The sequence below is a fragment of the Salmo trutta genome, chromosome 10 (assembly GCF_901001165.1).
Source record: "Salmo trutta chromosome 10, fSalTru1.1, whole genome shotgun sequence".
NCBI classification, from domain to species: domain Eukaryota; kingdom Metazoa; phylum Chordata; class Actinopteri; order Salmoniformes; family Salmonidae; genus Salmo; species Salmo trutta.
Genome location: NC_042966.1, coordinates 5,255,519 through 5,273,785, shown reverse-complemented (window position 1 = coordinate 5,273,785; position 18,267 = coordinate 5,255,519). Strand labels below are relative to the sequence as shown.

The following is an 18,267-nucleotide window of genomic DNA, read 5'->3' as shown; positions in this document are numbered from 1 at the left end:
CATGCATAGCCTAAAAGCCACTGATGCAGACCTTCGGAACATCTACATTTTAAAAAGTATAATAAATGCATGTAATATAGCCTACACCATCACAATAAATCCATGATTTATTTTAGACAGGTCTAAACAAACATGATATGAAGAAAATATAGTCTATTTCAGAAAAACGGAATAGCATACTCTGAGTTGTCCGTTTGTTAGGCCCTGAACTGGCTATGCCACCTGGAATACAATTTAACATAGCTGAATAAAATAGAAAGGATTTTCTCCAAATGATTTGAGGGAGTGCGCACATGCGGCTCTTCTGTGTTGAGTGGTTAACAAAGAAACAGCCACTCCTATATGCTTATTTTAGAGTTATGTATGTAACTTTAGTTGTGATAAAAATGTTGGGCTATATGTTTTTATGTTTAATACATTCTAAGGCTGCATGATGCGACTCTAATAATGATTAGAAAAATGTTGCATGAAAGGCATTAGCTCTGCTTAGTTTTTTTGCACAGGCTGTACACACTTCATCAGTCTCTCATTCACAATTTGACAAGCACTTGATAATGCCTTGAATTTCCCAGCTGCATCCCCTTTGAGGCCGTTATGCCCCCTAAAAAAATCCATGCCTTTTGCGCCCAGTGGACGTTGTGCCCTTGGGCTGAGTATAATAATTTTAATTCCCTTCTCCCAGCTGTTGAAGCTCCTCTCACTCACATGGCTCTCCTTCACGTGATTGGGTCTTTCTCGCATGCTACAAGTAAAGACAGACACATTGGAGACAACTGTGTGCGTCCTTATCCAATTCCGAGGCGCATATTGAAGATATTGGAAGAACTGTCCACGTTGAATATTCATCAGCCAATTTTTCAGCCAATCATCGTCAGATGATTAGGCCTAACGAACAGCAAAAGCACTAGCCTATGTCAATCTACTATCCCCTATAGTACAAAAGTTGACCTATTCTGTGCAGGAAATATACAGTGCATTCAGACCCCTTGACTTTTTACACATTTTGTTACGTTACCGCCTTATTCTAAAAAAAAAAAAAAAATCCCTCATCAATCTACACACAATACCCCATAAAGACAAAAGAAAAAGGTTTTTAGACATTTTTGCAAATGTTTGAAAAATGTAAAACGGAAATATCACATTAACATCAAGTATTCAGACCCTTTACTCAGTACTTTGCTGAAGCAACTTTGGCAGTGATTACAGCCTCGAGTCTTCTTGGGTATGATGCTACAAGCTTGGCACACCTGTATTTGGGGAGGTTCTCCCATTCTTCTCTGCAGATCCTCTCAAGCTCTGTCAGGTTGGACAGGGAGCGTCGCTGCACAGCTACTTTCATGTCTCTTCAGAGATGTTCGATCGGTTTCAAGTCCGGGCTCTGGCTGGGCCACTCAAGCACATTGAGGCTTGTCCTGAAGCCACTCCTGCATTGTCTTGGCTGTGTGGTTAGGGTCGTTATCCTGTTAGATTGGGGTAAAGGCTCACCTTCCGAGGTCCTGAGTGCTCTGGAGCAGGTTTTCATCAAGGATCTCTTTGTACTTTCCTCCATTCATCCTTCCATAATAAATACAAACAACATAGAAATAAACTACACTTCTCCAGAGCGACTTATAGTGAGTGCATACATTTCTTCATACTGTAATCGAACCCATAACCCTGGCGTTGCAAGTGCCATGCTCTACCAATAGAGTCAAATGGGACTATTTGAAAATGACCGGTAGTTAATTACAGGGTGTGCCTTGTTACAATTGTTCTCAGCTATTAGGTCTTAGCCTATTTATTAACCCTGGTATTACATGTTGATTCGATGTTAGAGGCACCTTGTAGTGACATGTAACAAGGTTAGAGTTTGGTTTGACTTATTAACATGGTAATTCACAGGTGACTTTCAAACATGGAATTACAAAACATTACTTACATAGTGGAACAAGATTTTTTATTAGACATGTGGAATAACCTTCAGCAAGTGGATGTGTAATTACACATTCCTTTTTCCAATTGTGTAACAACTGATAGCGCTACAACCTTATTACCATGTAATTTCATGGTAACACCTATGTAACTACTATGTTGTTACTGTGTAGTTATAGTATTAGGGGCAATTTAATGTAGAAAGCGTTACATCACATTCCCCAGAAATTATTTAAATTAAAATAGGAATATAGAGCCAAGTGAAGTATGCAGTATGGAATATATATTATTGATCCCCCACATGGACTTATGTAAGATTTTACATAAAGCTTTAGAGCTGGCAGTGATCTGACCGACAGAAGAAAAAAAAACAGAACACTTCAACTATAATAACATTCTCAGTAATGGTTGTTTTATCTACCTTAATTAAATGCACTGACTAAGTTGCTCTGGATAAAAGCATCTGCTAAATGACCCACATTGTTTCTTAAAAGTTAAAACTTGCAGAGCACACTGGGTATTATTCTAATGAACTCCGCAGCAATACCAAATTTGGTCAGTCTGGACCAATTCTGAACCAATCATAGACGTCTACGTTTCACATGTTTGGACTGCACCGTACAGTATATCATAATACAGTAAGTAGAGCACAGAGCATTAGTGTACACTAAAGTTTAGTTCAGTAGAGTAGAGTACAATGCTCTACTTACTTTACTGTGCTATCCAAATTTGTGAAACATAGATGTCTATGGTTGGACCAAATCAAGGCTGGACCGGAACAAATCTGAACCAATTATAGAGGTCTATGCTACCGTCTCTTGTAACCAAAAATAGCTTCTGGACATCAGGACTGCGATTACTCACCACGGACTGGCAGAATCCTTTTTTTCCTTTAACGAGTCTGATGAGCCCGACGCGAACGATACACTGCTTTCTCAGGAACAGGCCCAGATCCCCGTGATTTGCGTGAAGAGGAGGTGGAGGAAAAGGGGCCAAAGGGCAGGCTGCCTTCTGTGAATTCGTAGGCAATCGAATAAACCCCCACTTCCTTCCGTTCTGCTAGCAAACGTGCAATCTTTAGAGAATAAAATAGAAGACCTACATGCAAGATTAAACTACCAACGGGACATTCAAAATTGTAATATCTTATGCTTCACGGAGTCGTGGCTGAACGACGACACTATCAACATACAGCTGGCTGGTTATACGCTGTACTGGCAGGATAGAACAGCGGCGTCTGGGGGCAGCAGGCTGTGTATTTTTGTAAATAACGGCTGGTGCACGATATATAAGGAAGTCTCGAGCTATTGCTCGCCTGAGGTAGAGTATCTCATGATAAGCTGTAGACCACACGATCTACCTAGAGAGTTTTCATCTGTATTTTTTGTGGCTGTTTACATACCACCACAGTCAGAGGCTGGTACTAAGATAGCATTGAATGAGCTGTATTCCGCCATAAGCAAACAAGAAAGCGCTCACCCAGAGGCGGCGCTCCTAGTAGCCAGGGACTTTAATGCAGGCAAACTTAAATCTGTTTTACCAAAATTCTATCAGCATGTTAAATGTGCAAACAGAGGAAATAAAACTCTGGACCACCTTTACTCCACACACAGAGACTCATACAAAGCTCTCCTTCGCCCTCTATTTGGCAAATCTAACAACACATCCGCCACGCTGATCTTCAACACAGGCACCCCTCAGGGGTGCGTGCTCAGCCCCCTCCTGTACTCCCTGTTCACTCATGACTGCATGGCCAGGCACGACTCCAACACCATCATTTACTTTGCCGATGACACAACAGCCTGATCAACGACGAGACAGCCTATAGAGAGGAGGTCAGAGACCTGGCCATGTGGTGCCAGGACAACAACCTCTCCCTCAACGTGATCAAGACTAAGGAGATGATTGTGGACTACAGGAAAAAGAGGACCGAGCACGCCCCCATTCTCATTGACAAGGCTGCAGTGGAGCAGGTTGAGAGCTTCAAGTTCCTTGGTGTCCACATCACCAACAAACTAACATGGTCCAAGCACACCAAGATAGTCGTGAAGAGGGCACGATCTAGCCTATTCCCCCTCAGGAAACTAAAATGATTTGGCATGGGTCCTCAGATCCTCAAAAGATTCTACAGCTGCAACATCGGCCTCCGACCGCAAGGCACTACAGAGGGTAGAGCGAATGGAAAAGTACATCACTGGGAGCAAGCTCACTGCCAACCAGGCAGTGTTAGAGGAAGGTCCTAAAAATGGTCAAATACTCCAGCCACCCTAGTCATAGACTGTTCTCTCTGCTACCGCATGGCAAGCGATACCGTAGCGCCAAGTCTAGGTCTAAGAGGCTTCTAAAACAGCTTTTACCCCCAAGCCATAAGACTCCTCAACACCTAATCAAATGGCCAGCCAGACTATTTGCATTGCCCCCCCCCCTTTTACACCGCTGCTACTCTCTGTTGTTATCATCTATGCATAGTCACTTTAATAACTGTGCCCACATGTACATATTTCCTCAACTAACTGGTGCCCCTGCACATTGACTCTGTACTTTTCTGTATTTTACTGCTGCTCATTAATTATTTGTTACTTTTATTTCTTATTCTTATCCGTATATATATATATATATATATATATATATATTTATTATAACTGCATTGTTGGTTAGGGGCTTGTAAGTAAGCATTTAACTGTAAGGTCTACACCTATTGTATTCGGCGCATGTGACTAACAAAATATGATTTGATTTGTATGGACTTCTGTGGACGTTGAAATCAATGCCGGTCCGGACCAAAAATAAAAAAATAAAAAAACGCTGGTCCGGACAGAAAGAAAAGACGTTCATGGACGTCGCCCTATACTCAGTGGGGTCAAAGAGTGACATTTTATATTTTCCTACAGAACAACTACAAGAAGAAGTATACCAACCACATGAAAGGGCACTATGAAGGCTCTGAGATGGACAAGAATGCTGTACACGCTATGAACGTCAGAAAGCTGGCAAGCAATGTAAGACTTTCTTTGTTTTTACTCTGAACTAATACACTACATGACCAAAAGTATGTGGACACCTGCTCGTCGAACATCTCATTCCAAAATCATGGGTATTAATATGAAGTTGGTCCCCCCTTTGCTACTATAACAGCGTACATGCTTCTGGGAAGGCTTTCCACTGGATGTTGGAACATTACTGCAGAGACTTACTTCCATTTAGCCACAAGAGCATTAGTGAGCTCGGGCACTGATGTTGGGCGATTAGGCCTTGTAATTCATCCCAAAGCTGTTCGATGGGGTTGAGGTATTTCTATTTGTATTTATTGTGGATCCCCATTAGCTGTTGCCAAGGCAGCAGCTAGTCTTCCTGGGGTCTGGAAAAGTTAAGGTAGATTTACAATTTTTAAAATATTACAATACATTCATTTCAGAATTCACAACACACTAAGTGTGTACTCTCAGGCCCCTACTCCACAAGCACATATCTACAACACAAAATCGATGTGTACTTGTGTATATAGTGCGTATGTTATCGTGTGTGTATGCATGTTTCTGTGCCTATGTTTGTGTTGCTTTACAGTCTCCACTGTTCCATAAGGTGTATTTTTATCTGTTTTTAAAATCTGATTCGACTGCTTGCATCAGTTACCTGATGTGGAATAGAGTTCCATGTACTCATAGCTCTATGTAGTACTGTGCGCCTCCCATAGTCTGTTCTGGAGTTGGAGACTGTGAAGAGACCTCTGGTGGACACGTCTTGTGGGGTATGCATGGGTGTCTGAGCTGTGTGCTGGTATTTTAAACGGACAGCTCAGTGCATTCAACATGTCAATACCTCTCATAAATACATGTAGTGATGAAATCAATCTCTCCTACACTTTGAGCCAGGAGAGATTGACATGCATATTATTAATGTTTGATCTCTGTGTACATCCAAGGGTCAGCCGTGCTACCCTGTTCTGAACCTATTGCAACTTTCCTAAGTCCCTCTTTGTGGCACCTGACCACACGACTGAACAGTAGTCCAGGTATGGCAAAACTAGAGCCTGTAGGACCTGCCTTGTTGATAATGCTGTTAAGAATGCAGATCAGCGCTTTATTATGGACAGACTTCTCCCCATCTTAGCTACTATTGTATCAATTGGTTTTGACCATGACAGTTTACAATCCAGGGTTACTCCAAGCAGTTTAGTCACCTCAACTTGCTCAATTTCCACATTACTTATTAGAATATTTAGTTGAGGTTTAGGGTTTAGGGAATGATGCCAACTGTAAAGGTCAGGGCTCTGTGTTGGCCAGTAAAGGTCAGGGCTCTGTGTATGCCGGTCAAGTTCTTCCACACCGATCTCAACAAACCATTTCTGTACGGACCTCGCTTTGTGCATGGGGCATTGTCATGCTGAAAAAGGAAAGGGTCTCCCCCAGAGTTAGAAGCACAGAATCGTCTAGAATGTCATTGTGACATAATGTCAGAATGTCATTAGAAGGATTACTTTATCCTATCCCAGGTATTCCTTAAATAGGTGGGGTTTCAGGTGTCTCTGGAAGGTGGTGATTGACTCCGCTGTCCTGGCGTCGTGAGGGAGCTTGTTCCACCATTGGGGTGCCAGAGCAGCGAACAGTTTTGACTGGGCTGAGTGGGAACTGTGCTTCCGCAGAGGTAGGGGGGCCAGCAGGCCAGAGGTGGATGAACGCAGTGCCCTTGTTTGGGTGTAGGGACTGATCAGAGCCTGAAGGTACGGAGGTGCCGTTCCCCTCACAGCTCCATAGGCAAGCACCGTGGTCTTGTAGCAGATGCGAGCTTCAACTGGAAGCCAGTGGAGTGTGCGGAGGAGCGGGGTGACGTGAGAGAACTTGGGAAGGTTGAACACCAGACGGGCTGCGGCGTTCTGGATGAGTTGTAGGGGTTTAATGGCACAGGCAGGGAGCCCAGCCAACAGCGAGTTGCAGTAATCCAGACGGGAGATGACAAGTGCCTGGATTAGGACCTGCGCCGCTTCCTGTGTAAGGCAGGGTCGTACTTTGCGAATGTTGTAGAGCATGAACCTACAGGATCGGGTCACCGCCTTGATGTTAGCGGAGAACGACAGGGTGTTGTCCAGGGTCCCGCCAAGGCTCTTAGCACTCTGGGAGGAGGACACAATGGAGTTGTCAACCGTGATGGCGAGATCATGGAACGGGCAGTCCTTCCCCGGGAGGAAGAGCAGCTCCGTCTTGCCGAGGTTCAGCTTGGGGTGGTGATCCGTCATCCACACTGATATGTCTGCCAGACATGCAGAGATGCGATTCGCCACCTGGTTATCAGAAGGGGGAAAGGAGAAGATTAATTGTGTGTCATCTGCGTAGCAATGATAGGAGAGACCATGTGAGGATATGACAGAGCCAAGTGACTTGGTGTATAGCGAGAATAGGAGAGGGCCTAGAACTGAGCCCTGGGGGACACAAGTGGTGAGAGCACGTGGTGCGGAGACAGATTCTCGCCACGCCACCTGGTAGGAGTGACCTGTCAGGTAGGAAGCAATCCAAGAGTGAGCCGCGCCGGAGATGCCCAACTCGGAGAGGGTGGGGAGGAGGATCTGATGGTTCACAGTATCAAAGGCAGCAGATAGGTCTAGAAGGATGAGAGCAGAGGAGAGAGAGTTAGCTTTAGCAGTGCGGAGAGCCTCCGTGACACAGAGAAGAGCAGTCTCAGTTGAATGACCAGTCTTGAAACCTGACTAATTTGGATCAAGAAGGTCATTCTGAGAGAGATAGCAAGAGAGCTGGCCAAGGACGGCACGCTCAAGAGAGAGAAAAGAAAGAAGGGATACTGGTCTGTAGTTGTTGACATCGGAGGGATTGAGTGTAGGTTTTTTGAGAAGGGGTGCAGCTCTCGCTCTCTTGAAGATGGAAGGGACGTAGCCAGCGGTCAAGGATGAGTTGATGAGCGAGGTGAGGTAAGGGAGAAGGTCTCCGGAAATGGTCTGGAGAAGAGAGGAGGGGATAGGGTCAAGCGGGCAGGTTGTTGGGCGGCCGGCTGTCACAAGTCGCAAGATTTCATCTGGAGAGAGAGGGGAGAAAGAGGTCAAAGCATAGGGTAGGGCAATGTGAGCAGGACCAGCGGTATCGTTTGACTTAACAAACGAGGATCAGATGTCGTCAACCTTCTTTTCAAAATGGTTGACGAAGTCATCCGCAGAGGGGGGAGAGGGATTCAGGAGGGAGGAGAAGGTGGCAAAGAGCTTCCTAGGGTTAGAGGCAGATGCTTGGAATTTAGAGTGGTAGAAAGTGGCTTTAGCAGCAGAGACAGAGGAAGAAAATGTAGAGAGTAGGGAGTGAAAAGATGCCAGGTCCGCAGGGAGGCTAGCCTCTAAGCGCTTTGCACACCAGGATTGTACAATATTTGCCGATTTTATTCATCTTAAAATTCTTCAAGCTCTGTCAAGTTGATTGTTGATCATTGCTAGACTGACATTTTCAGGACTTGACATAGATTTTCAAGCCACTTAATCTATATGGTCCAAATCAGGATGATCCACACTTCTTCAAAAACATTTATACCAATTTATTGAACTTACAGGCAACAAATTATCTAATCATTATGGTAGGAGACTGTAACACAGTGTTGAGTACCTCAATGGACCGTAAAGGTATTCACTCTACAAACTATCATCACCGTGCCCTTAAGGAAATCACAAATATTATGGACACATTAGAAATAGTGGATATTTGAAGACTAAAAAACCCAGACCTAGTGAGATATATATGGAGGAGACTTAATCAAGCTAGTCATCTTGACTATTTTCTTGTCTCTTTCTGTCTTGCATCAAAGGTTAAAAAAGTTTTAATAGGAGACAGAATGCGATCGGATCATCATCTAATTGGTATTCACATAACTCTTATAGATTTTCCACGTGGACGGGGATATTGGAAATGTAATTAAAGTTTACGGGAGGATAACTTATTTTTAACGAAGACAAAATAATTTATAACCGAATTTGTCCAGTATAATATAGGTTCAGCAAATCCCCTTATTGTTTGGGATACCTTTAAATGTACCTTCAGGGGTCATTCAATTCAATATTCATCAAAAATAAAAAAGCAGTTTCTGGCTAAAGAATCAAGACAAACAAGGGAAATCCATGAACTAATAGTACGTGTAGATAGCTTTAAAAACCATACTACAGAGATACAAAATAAGTTAGAGGAAAAACAAAAAGAACTTGAGGAACTTATTCAAGAACGATCTAATGTAATCTATTACAAAAATAAAGCAAACTGGATGGAATATGGAGAGAAATGCACAAAAGTCTTCCTGAATCTCCAATACAGGAACGCTAACAATTTTTTTTTGCAGAAACTCGTTACTGAAGACGCAGTCATCTTTTATTCTCCAAATTATATTTTAAAAGAGGAAGCTAATTATTTCAGGCAGATGTTCTCTTTTCCATCTCATCCTCTCCCACTGAATGAAGATTGCGGTAAGGAATTCTTTCCAAATAATATAAAAAATGGAAAATTAACAAATGAACAGAAAGATCAGTGCGAAGACCAAATTACAGAAGAATAACTTTTTGAGGCTATTAAATCCTTTCAGTCTGGAAAAACCCCAGGGCTTGATGGCATACCGGTAGAGGTATGTCAATTTTTTTTTGATATACTAAAAGCTCCATTGTTAGGTTGTTTTAACTACTCCTATAGAAATGGTAGTCTGTCAGGTACTCAGCAGGAAGATCTGATTTCTCTATTATTAAAACAAGACCCAGATGGCAAATATAAAGGCCCAGTCTATCTAAAAAAACTGGAGGCCCCTTACACTTCAACGTTGTGATGCAAAAATACTAGCAAAATGCATAGCACTCAGAATTAAAAGGGTTTTACCAGGTATTGTTAATCCTGATCAGACAGGTTTTTTACATGGACGATACATTGGAGATAATATACGACAACTACTAGAAATAATAGAACATCATGAAACATATAAGAAGCCAGGAATGGTATTTATAGCGGATTTTGAAAAGGCATTTGATAAAGTAAGACTGGATTTTATTTATAAATGCCTGGATTTTTTCAATTTCGGTAACTCTCTTATAAAATGGGTAAAAATAATGTATAGCAACCCCAGGTGTAAAATAGTAAATGACGGCTACTTCTCAGAGAGTTTTGAATTGTCAAGAGGAGTTAAACAAGGGTGTCCGCTGTCACCATATCTATTTGTTATGGCCATCGAAATGCTAGCTATTAAAATCAGATCCAATAACAACATTAGAGGATTAGAAATCCAAGGCTTAAAAACAAAGGTGTCCATGTATGCCGATGACTCAAGTTTTATGTTAAGTCCGCAAGCTAGATCCCTGCAATGTCTCATTAAAGATAACTTTTCTGTACTCTCTGGACTAAAACCTAATTATGATGTGTTCAATATTACGTATTGGATCCTTAAAAAATACAACTTTTACATTACCCTGCAGCTTACCTATAAAATGGGCTGATGGTGAAGTAGACATGCTCGGTATTCATATCACAAAATATATAAATAAGCTCTCCACAATGAATTTCAATAGAAAACGTATAAAAAATAGACAAGTTCCTGCAACCATGGAGAGGTAAATACCTGTCTATTTATGGAAAAATTGCCCTGATTAACTCCTTAGTCATATCTCAGTTTACTAACTTACTTATGGCGCTGCCGACTCCTGATGATTCGTTTTTCAAATCATATGAGCAAAAAATATTTTGCTTTATCTGGGATGCTAAACCAGACAAAATATAACGAGCCTATCTATATAATGAATATGAATTCGGTGGGTTGAGATTATTAAATATAAAAGCACTAAACCTCTCTCTAAAAGCTTAACTCATTCAAAAGTTTTATTTGAACCCTAAATGCTTCTCAAGTAGATTAATAAGAAAAGCTCATCCTTTTTGCCTTTGTGCAGATTGCCATGTCTCATTTTCGATTAATTGAAAATTATACTTTTTTCAAAGTATCTGTCTTTTCAAACAAGCATTGCAGAGCTGGCTACAATTTCAATTTCATCCCTTGAGCTCACTCTATATTTAAGACTTTGTGCTTTTCAGCTAAAATTATTATATAGAATTCTTGCCACCAACAAAATGTTGAACATTTGTGGCATAATATCATCGAAGCTCTGCAGATTTTGTTGTGAGGATACAGAATCAATAGACCATTTTATTTTGGTATTGCCCTCAGGTAGCCTGTTTCTGGTCTCAGGTTCAGGAATGGCTGAAAATGCATAGCATTGATCTAAAATTGACCCTAGAAATAGTACTGTTAGGAGATCTGGAGAGACCGGGTCAGTCAATGACTAATATACTAATACTCTTAGTAAAAGTATTTATCTTCAACACGCAATCTGTGGATTCTATTCGATTAGATAGATTGAAATTGTACGTTAAACATTATAGCATAGTTGAAAGATATGTGTTGCGTAGAAACACGAAGTGGGTGACCAGCAGAGATAGATGGGATGGGCTGAGGGAAGCTGGGGGTTGGTATGTGGAATTGGAGACAAGTGGGAGTGGAGTTGCTGTGTGAGAGAGAGAGAATGATGGTCAAAAGATAAAGGGAAAAAAAGTCTAAATAAAACATAATAAAAGTACATTTGAATGACACTAAGTGGCAGTGTTTTAACAACTAATGCCGGTTTGCCTGAGGCTGATGCCGTGCAGGTGTTTGTACACATGCATATACACACACTCTCATTCAAATAAACACATACAAGAACACACATACATGTAATAGTGCCAGACATGCACACAAACATATACAGTTGGCATTGCTGTTATGATTTCAGTTGTCCTTGATGTCCTTTGTTTTAAATGTATTATTTTGTATAATTTTTTTGCATTGTCGTTTGTTGTTTTCTTCTGTCTTTTCCTTTTTTCTCTTTGGTTCATTCTCTTGGTTGTTGGTGCATTGGGGGGTTCTTGGGGGTGGGGAATGGAATTAATTGTATTTTTTTTCTTCGGAGGGGACTGTGGAAGGGGTCTCGAATGGTTGAGGGACAGCTATTGGGGAACTGTGGGGGGATCTTGGAGGGTTCGGGTTTCACAAGATTGTGATCATGAAAAAGGAACCTATGACATATTTTATATCACTATCACTATCATGCACACGCACCCTCACACATAAGGATAGCTCTGCTGCGGAAAGACTGATACATGTTTGATAATGTCTTGATGCTGTATTATTTGTCCTTAATGTTCTGATACATTAATGTTACCCCTTCCTTGTGTTTTTTGTAAAAAATAAAAATAAAAAAAAAGACAGGGAATTTTTACTCGGATTAAATGTCTGGAATTGTGAAAAACTGAGTTTAAATGTATTTGGTTAAGGTGTATGTACACTTCTGACTTCAACTGTATGTGATTTGTCAAGCACATTTGTACTCCTTAACTTTTTTAGGTATTGCCATAACAAACGGGTTGAATACTTATCCACTGAAGATCTTCGAGCTTTAAATCTGTATTAATTTCAAAAAAATTCTACAAACAAAATTCCACTTCGATATTATGGGGTATTGTGTGTAGATCAGTGACAAAATTCAATTCAATGAATCCATTTTAAATGCAGGCTGTAACATAACAAAATGTGCAAAAATTTAAAGGGGTGTGAATATTTTCTGAAGACACTCTATATCCCATTTAGCAGACGCCTTTATCCAAAGTGACTTACAGTAGTGTATGTGTGACCAGATAGACATTAGCTACACTATGCCACCCATTAGTTTAGACAGGAGCAAAGGGTAGCTCCAAACTAAGACTCCTAACACAGGCCTATCAAATAAATGATAGAAGTACACCAGAATACAAAAATAGCTTTTATTTAGAAAAATAGGATTCTGTTGTTGAGCAATACTAAGGTTTCTTGTAAAAATATACATTGTTTCTTTAAGACCAACTCTACCACAATTGCAACTGTATTACAAGGATAAGTCATTGATTAGGTTAGAATAGAAATTGTTAGGATGCACTGCACACTTCAAAATGTACCAAATAGTCATTTGAAACTGTCACCAATTACACATGCGTGTTTACTCAATAGTCTCACTTTTAGGTTATCAAAAAGTAGGTTCACTCAATACGTTCTACAATTATCCTGGCACTGCAATGCAACACCATGGGAAGTGGCTCTAATACGTCGTTCCACGAAGAGTGCCTCTCAGGAATTATGCATATACATGTTGATGAAACACTGAATCTAACAGTTGGATCACATACATCTTTTCCCCTTACTAAACATATTATAACATATACAATTCCAATAGCAGTTTATTTATTAAATGAAGTTATTTAGTTTCTCTGAAAATCCCCCTTTTGCAATGTCCCTCGTTTATAATATCTTTTCTAAATTTGAGCTAGAAAAGCAGGTTTGTTATGAAGTTGAACATGTGATCTTTTTAACAGAATGTTAAAATTGCGTGAAATATAGTTATTTTTGACAAAATGACACTACCCAAAAGGCACTTTAATCATGGAATGACACATTAACAAAGAAAAAACAGAGATTGGATAAACAATTACAATTAGTGCATCCTTAGAGTCACATCAGTTTCACCAAGAACCACCTAGAGCGGTCTGCTTCAGCTTCACCATGATGTTCAACCTTATTCAAACAAAGCAGGCACATTAATATGACCCAAGGTAAAGGAGTCTCTCCAAGTGCCTGATTAAAATTCACTTTATATAGGGAAGTCAGGAAATTAATCAGAACCTTTTAAGGTTGACCATCTGAGGCCCTACCTGTTACACATGTACACATTTTCATGTGGGTTGTCCCAGTGCGAATAGAACCCATGATCCTGAAGTTGCAAGTGCCATACTCTACCAGATAAGCCTCACAGGACTCAGCCACACAGGTTCTTTCTTAATGAATCTTTTTCATGGTGTTGTTTATTTTATTAGTAAATGTGGCACATATAATGTCTATCAGCCATCAATACTCATATCTATGTGTTCTGTCTCATGCATGCCTGTGTGTCTGTATTGTCCCTCTCTATGTCTGCGGGTACTGCTGGGGATCAATAATGTTTATTTAAATGTTACTGTGACCTGCAGATTGCCTACAAGCAGGAGTATGAGCAGGAGAAAACTGACCATGTGGAATACAACTACCCAGCCACCATCACACCAGGCTACCAGAGTCAGAGGAAACTGGATCCACTCAAGGACGTGAGTTTCCCCTTCGCCTCAAATAAGTTTAACACGGCTCTCATACCGGACATAGTAACCAAAACCAGTAAACAGGGTGCTTTCTCAGATAGAAAAACCAAAAGCAGAACATTTTGATTGGGTTCCTCTTGAGGACTGTATAATTAAAAAGTGGGCTATTTTAAAGAGGTCAACTTAAGGGGGTCTAGTAGCTGGGTAAACCATTTTAAATGTGGATCATCCATTAAACTAGACTAATATATAGAGTGAGCTCAACCCATGATATCTAAATCATAAGCGCATTTTTATAATTAAAAAAAAATCTAATATTAATACTTGCATGAGTTACTTGATGTGAAATAGAGTTCCATATACTCATGGCTCTATGTAGTACTGTATTATGGACAGACTTCTCCCCATCATAGCTACTGTTGCATCAATATGTTTTTACCATGACAGTTTAGTCACCTCAACTTGTTAAATTTCCACATAATTTATACAAGATTTAGTTGAGGTTTAGGGATAAGTGAATAATTTGTCCCTAATACAATGCTTTTCGTTTTTGAAATATTAAGGACTAACTTATTCCTTGCCACCCATTCTGAAACTAAATGCAGCTCTTAGTGAAGGGCTGCAGTCATTTCAGTTGCTGTAGTAGCTGACGTGTCTCTTTTTCATCCTTCCATCCATGCTGCTTTCCACCCCTTCACATTTTATCAGGCACAATTGCTAACTTTCATAAAGTGCTGCCCCTGCCCTGAACTTGTTTGTCAACTGTGTGCGTAAGTCTCACACCTAACACAGCCCACATTCTATGGTTTTGGGGGCCGTTATCTTTACCACAGGATTGAAATAACTCGGGTAGAAAAAAATATGTTCAGAGGCAGCACTACAGATGTCTTTACATACTGTATCTTTCTACCCTGATACATGACTAATTTATTGCATCTCTCATCTTCCCATGTAGAAGAACTATAGACAGCACATTGACCAAGTCAAGTACAGCTCAGTGACAGATACCCCTGACATCGTTCAAGCCAGGATCAACGCTCAACAACTCAGCAATGTAAGTGCTTCTTGATGCTTTTTGATGTGGGGGGGAGACACTATTGCATGTTTGACATTGATTAGTAAATGTCCTTCTGACACGTTTCACCGTTAAATCATTCAGCTATTTGTCTAACCTTACCTGACCCAATGCTGAACTGTGCAGTGATGTGAGTGTATACACACCACAAGCTAATACACACACACACACACACTAATAAGTAATACTACAATATACCACTTTATTTCATCGTTATTTTAACAGGGAATCCCATTGAGAACAAGGTCTCTTTCACAAGGGAGTTCTGCATACACACAATTTATAAATTACTATAGAATCCAAATATACAACATTACAAACACACTCAAGAAAAACAATCACATTCATCAGCAAAGAGGTCCCCAATCAATATTTTGAACTACCTGAGTGGCACCAGCACATCCAGTTGTTGGGAACTTTGTTTCATACATGGGATGCAAAGAAACTAAAAGCTGATTTACCTAACTTTGGGGAGACCGAAGGGATCTCCAGAGTTAGCCATCCCTGAGACTAGGTATGGTACCATACGTCTAAAGGTTATTAACGATGTTAGGTACGGCGGGAGTTTTTATAAAAGAGACATAAATAAGAAGAGAAATGAATCAACATACTTGACTTGAAAGAGGGCCTGCCTAATTTCTGGTAAGTAATGCATTGATGTGCATTGAAGCTCTGGCCCATAATTAAACGAAGTGTCCAAGCTACACATGTTTAAATCATTAGTCATTTTTGTACGCTGTAGAAAACAGATTCTTAGTTTAACCCACATTCAGTACTAATTTAAGGTCAATAAAGGTGTTCAGTAAAACAATGGAATCAGACTGTAGTTCAGATAAAGCCTGGTCAACAGTGGGGGAAAAAGCATACACAACAGTATCGTCCGCATACACTTGCATGTAGGGCTGTTGCATCATGAAATTTCGTCAGCCAGTGATTGTCAATCAAATAACTGCCGGTGTAATGGTAATTGACCAGTAATTAACTTAAACACATTTAGCATCTCCTGGCTTCCATGCATAGCCTACAAGCCACTGATGCAGACCTTTGGAACATCTACATTTTAAGAAGTCTAATAAATCCATGTAATATAGCCTACACCATCACAATAAATCCATTATTTATTTTAGACAGGTCTAAAGAAACATGATATGAAGAAAATGTTGTCTATTTCAGAAGAACGGAATAGCATACTCTGAGTTGTCCTTATGTTAGGCCCTGAACTGGCAATGCCATATGGCTGTGGGCTACACTAGTTCATTGAGCAGTCAAGATTTGCTTAGAATTCAGTGGCATTATTTTATACTATTTAAATGTTATATTATTTTATAGTATTGAGAATACAATATAACTGTCACGTTCACTATCCTCGAACTCCCTGTCATAAATCACCCAACGCGCAGCGTGCCGGTAATTCCACATTCTTTATTTGAAGAAAACCGAACAAAACAATAAACAGCTAAAAAGAAAGAAACTTGACGCAACTGTGGCGCACACAAAACACTCACAGAAATAATAATTACCCACAAACACAGGTGGGGAAAAGGCTGCCTAAGTGTGATTCCCAATCAGAGACAAGGATAGACAGCTGCCTCTGATTAGGAACCATACTCGGCCAAACAAAGAAATACACAACATAGAATGCCCACCCCACATCACACCCTGACCTAACCAAAATAGAGGAAATAACATGTCTCTCTCAGGTCAGGGCGTGACAATAACATAGCTGAATAAAATAGAAAATATATTTTTATTTTTATCCAAATTATTTGAGGGAGTGCGCACATGCGGCTCTTCTGTGTTGAGTGGTTAACAAAGAAACAGCCACTCCTATATGCTTATTTTAGAGTTATTTATGTAATTTTAGTTGCTGTGATACAAACGTTGGGCTATATGTTTTGATATTTAATACATTCTAAGGCTGCATGATGTGACTCTAATAATGATTAGAAAAATGTTGCATGAAAGGCATTAGCTCTGCTTAGTTTTTTTGCACAGGCTGTACACACTTCATCCGTCTCTCATTCACAATTTGACAAGCACTTGAATATGCCTTGAATTTCCCAGCTGGAAAGGATCCCCTTTATGTGGTCATAATAACCCCTAAAAAATCAATGCCTTTTGCGGCCAGTGGCTGTTGGGCTGAATATAATAATTATAATTCCCTTCTCCCGGCTGCATACTGCAAAGCACCTCTCACTCAAATGTCTCTCCTTCACGTGATCAGGGCCTTCTCACAGGCTACAAGTGAAGACAGACACATCGGGGACGCAACTGCACGTGTCCTTATCCAATTCCGAGTAACATATTGAAGATATTGGAAGAACTGTCCACATTTACTTTCGGTCAGCCAACAAGATGAGTGGGCCTAAACAACAGCAAAAGCACTAGTCTATGTCAATCTACTATCACCCGTAGTACAAAAGTCGACCTATTCTGTCAGAAATTAATATTCCAAACATAGTCTGGGACAGTTGTGGGATGGGATGGATCCCAAATTAATACAACCAGTCACATCAACTAAACTTTTTTAAGCAATGAGGCTGACGCAACAGATCAGAACGTTTAGCTTAAAATGTTCCTATAATATTAAGCTATTTCTTCACATTGTAAGCGCAGCAATGCTCGCATGGCAGTAGGCTACAAGCACAAATGTTCCATTAGCGAGAAAACACCATTCTCCAAAGTGACGGCAAATGCGATTATGCATGTAATGCTTTTATTATAAATGTGAATTTTTATGGTGAAAGTGAAAATTCCCCAAACTTGAAACTCACGTGCTGCGTATGTATGCCAGTTAGGCTCTACACCCTTTGTAAAGCGGATTCATGAGCTTAATTTCAATAAGTTATTTTGCCACTTTAAATCTATGGGCTAGGCTACATGAGCCATTCGTTTCTTGCCTTACTGCACACGAGCTTTAAGGCAAAGCTAATATTGTCACCCACCAGACTATAATTGTTTTGGTCTTGTCTTGACAAATACTAAATAATATATGTGTGAAATTTGTTTGGTTTAGAATGGACCGTTATCATATACCTGTCTCAAAAAAGGGGCAGGGGAAACAAATACATCATCTATGCACTTTTCCGTTAGTTCATTTTCATGCCAGCCAGGTAGGCCATAGTCCTGTTG

At 40.3% G+C, this 18,267-nt stretch overlaps 1 protein-coding gene across 5 annotated transcripts in view; it reads left to right on the top strand.

Moving 5' to 3' along the window:
- Positions 1-18,267, top strand: part of nrap (nebulin-related anchoring protein) — a 114,853-nt gene that overhangs the window by 16,371 nt on the left and 80,215 nt on the right. For all 5 annotated transcript variants that reach the window (XM_029764175.1, XM_029764174.1, XM_029764176.1 and 2 more), the window contains 3 exons: positions 4,803-4,910; positions 13,956-14,069; positions 15,016-15,114. In XM_029764175.1, coding sequence (XP_029620035.1) covers positions 4,803-4,910; positions 13,956-14,069; positions 15,016-15,114 — 321 coding nt within the window. The remainder of the gene's footprint in view (positions 1-4,802; positions 4,911-13,955; positions 14,070-15,015; positions 15,115-18,267) is intronic.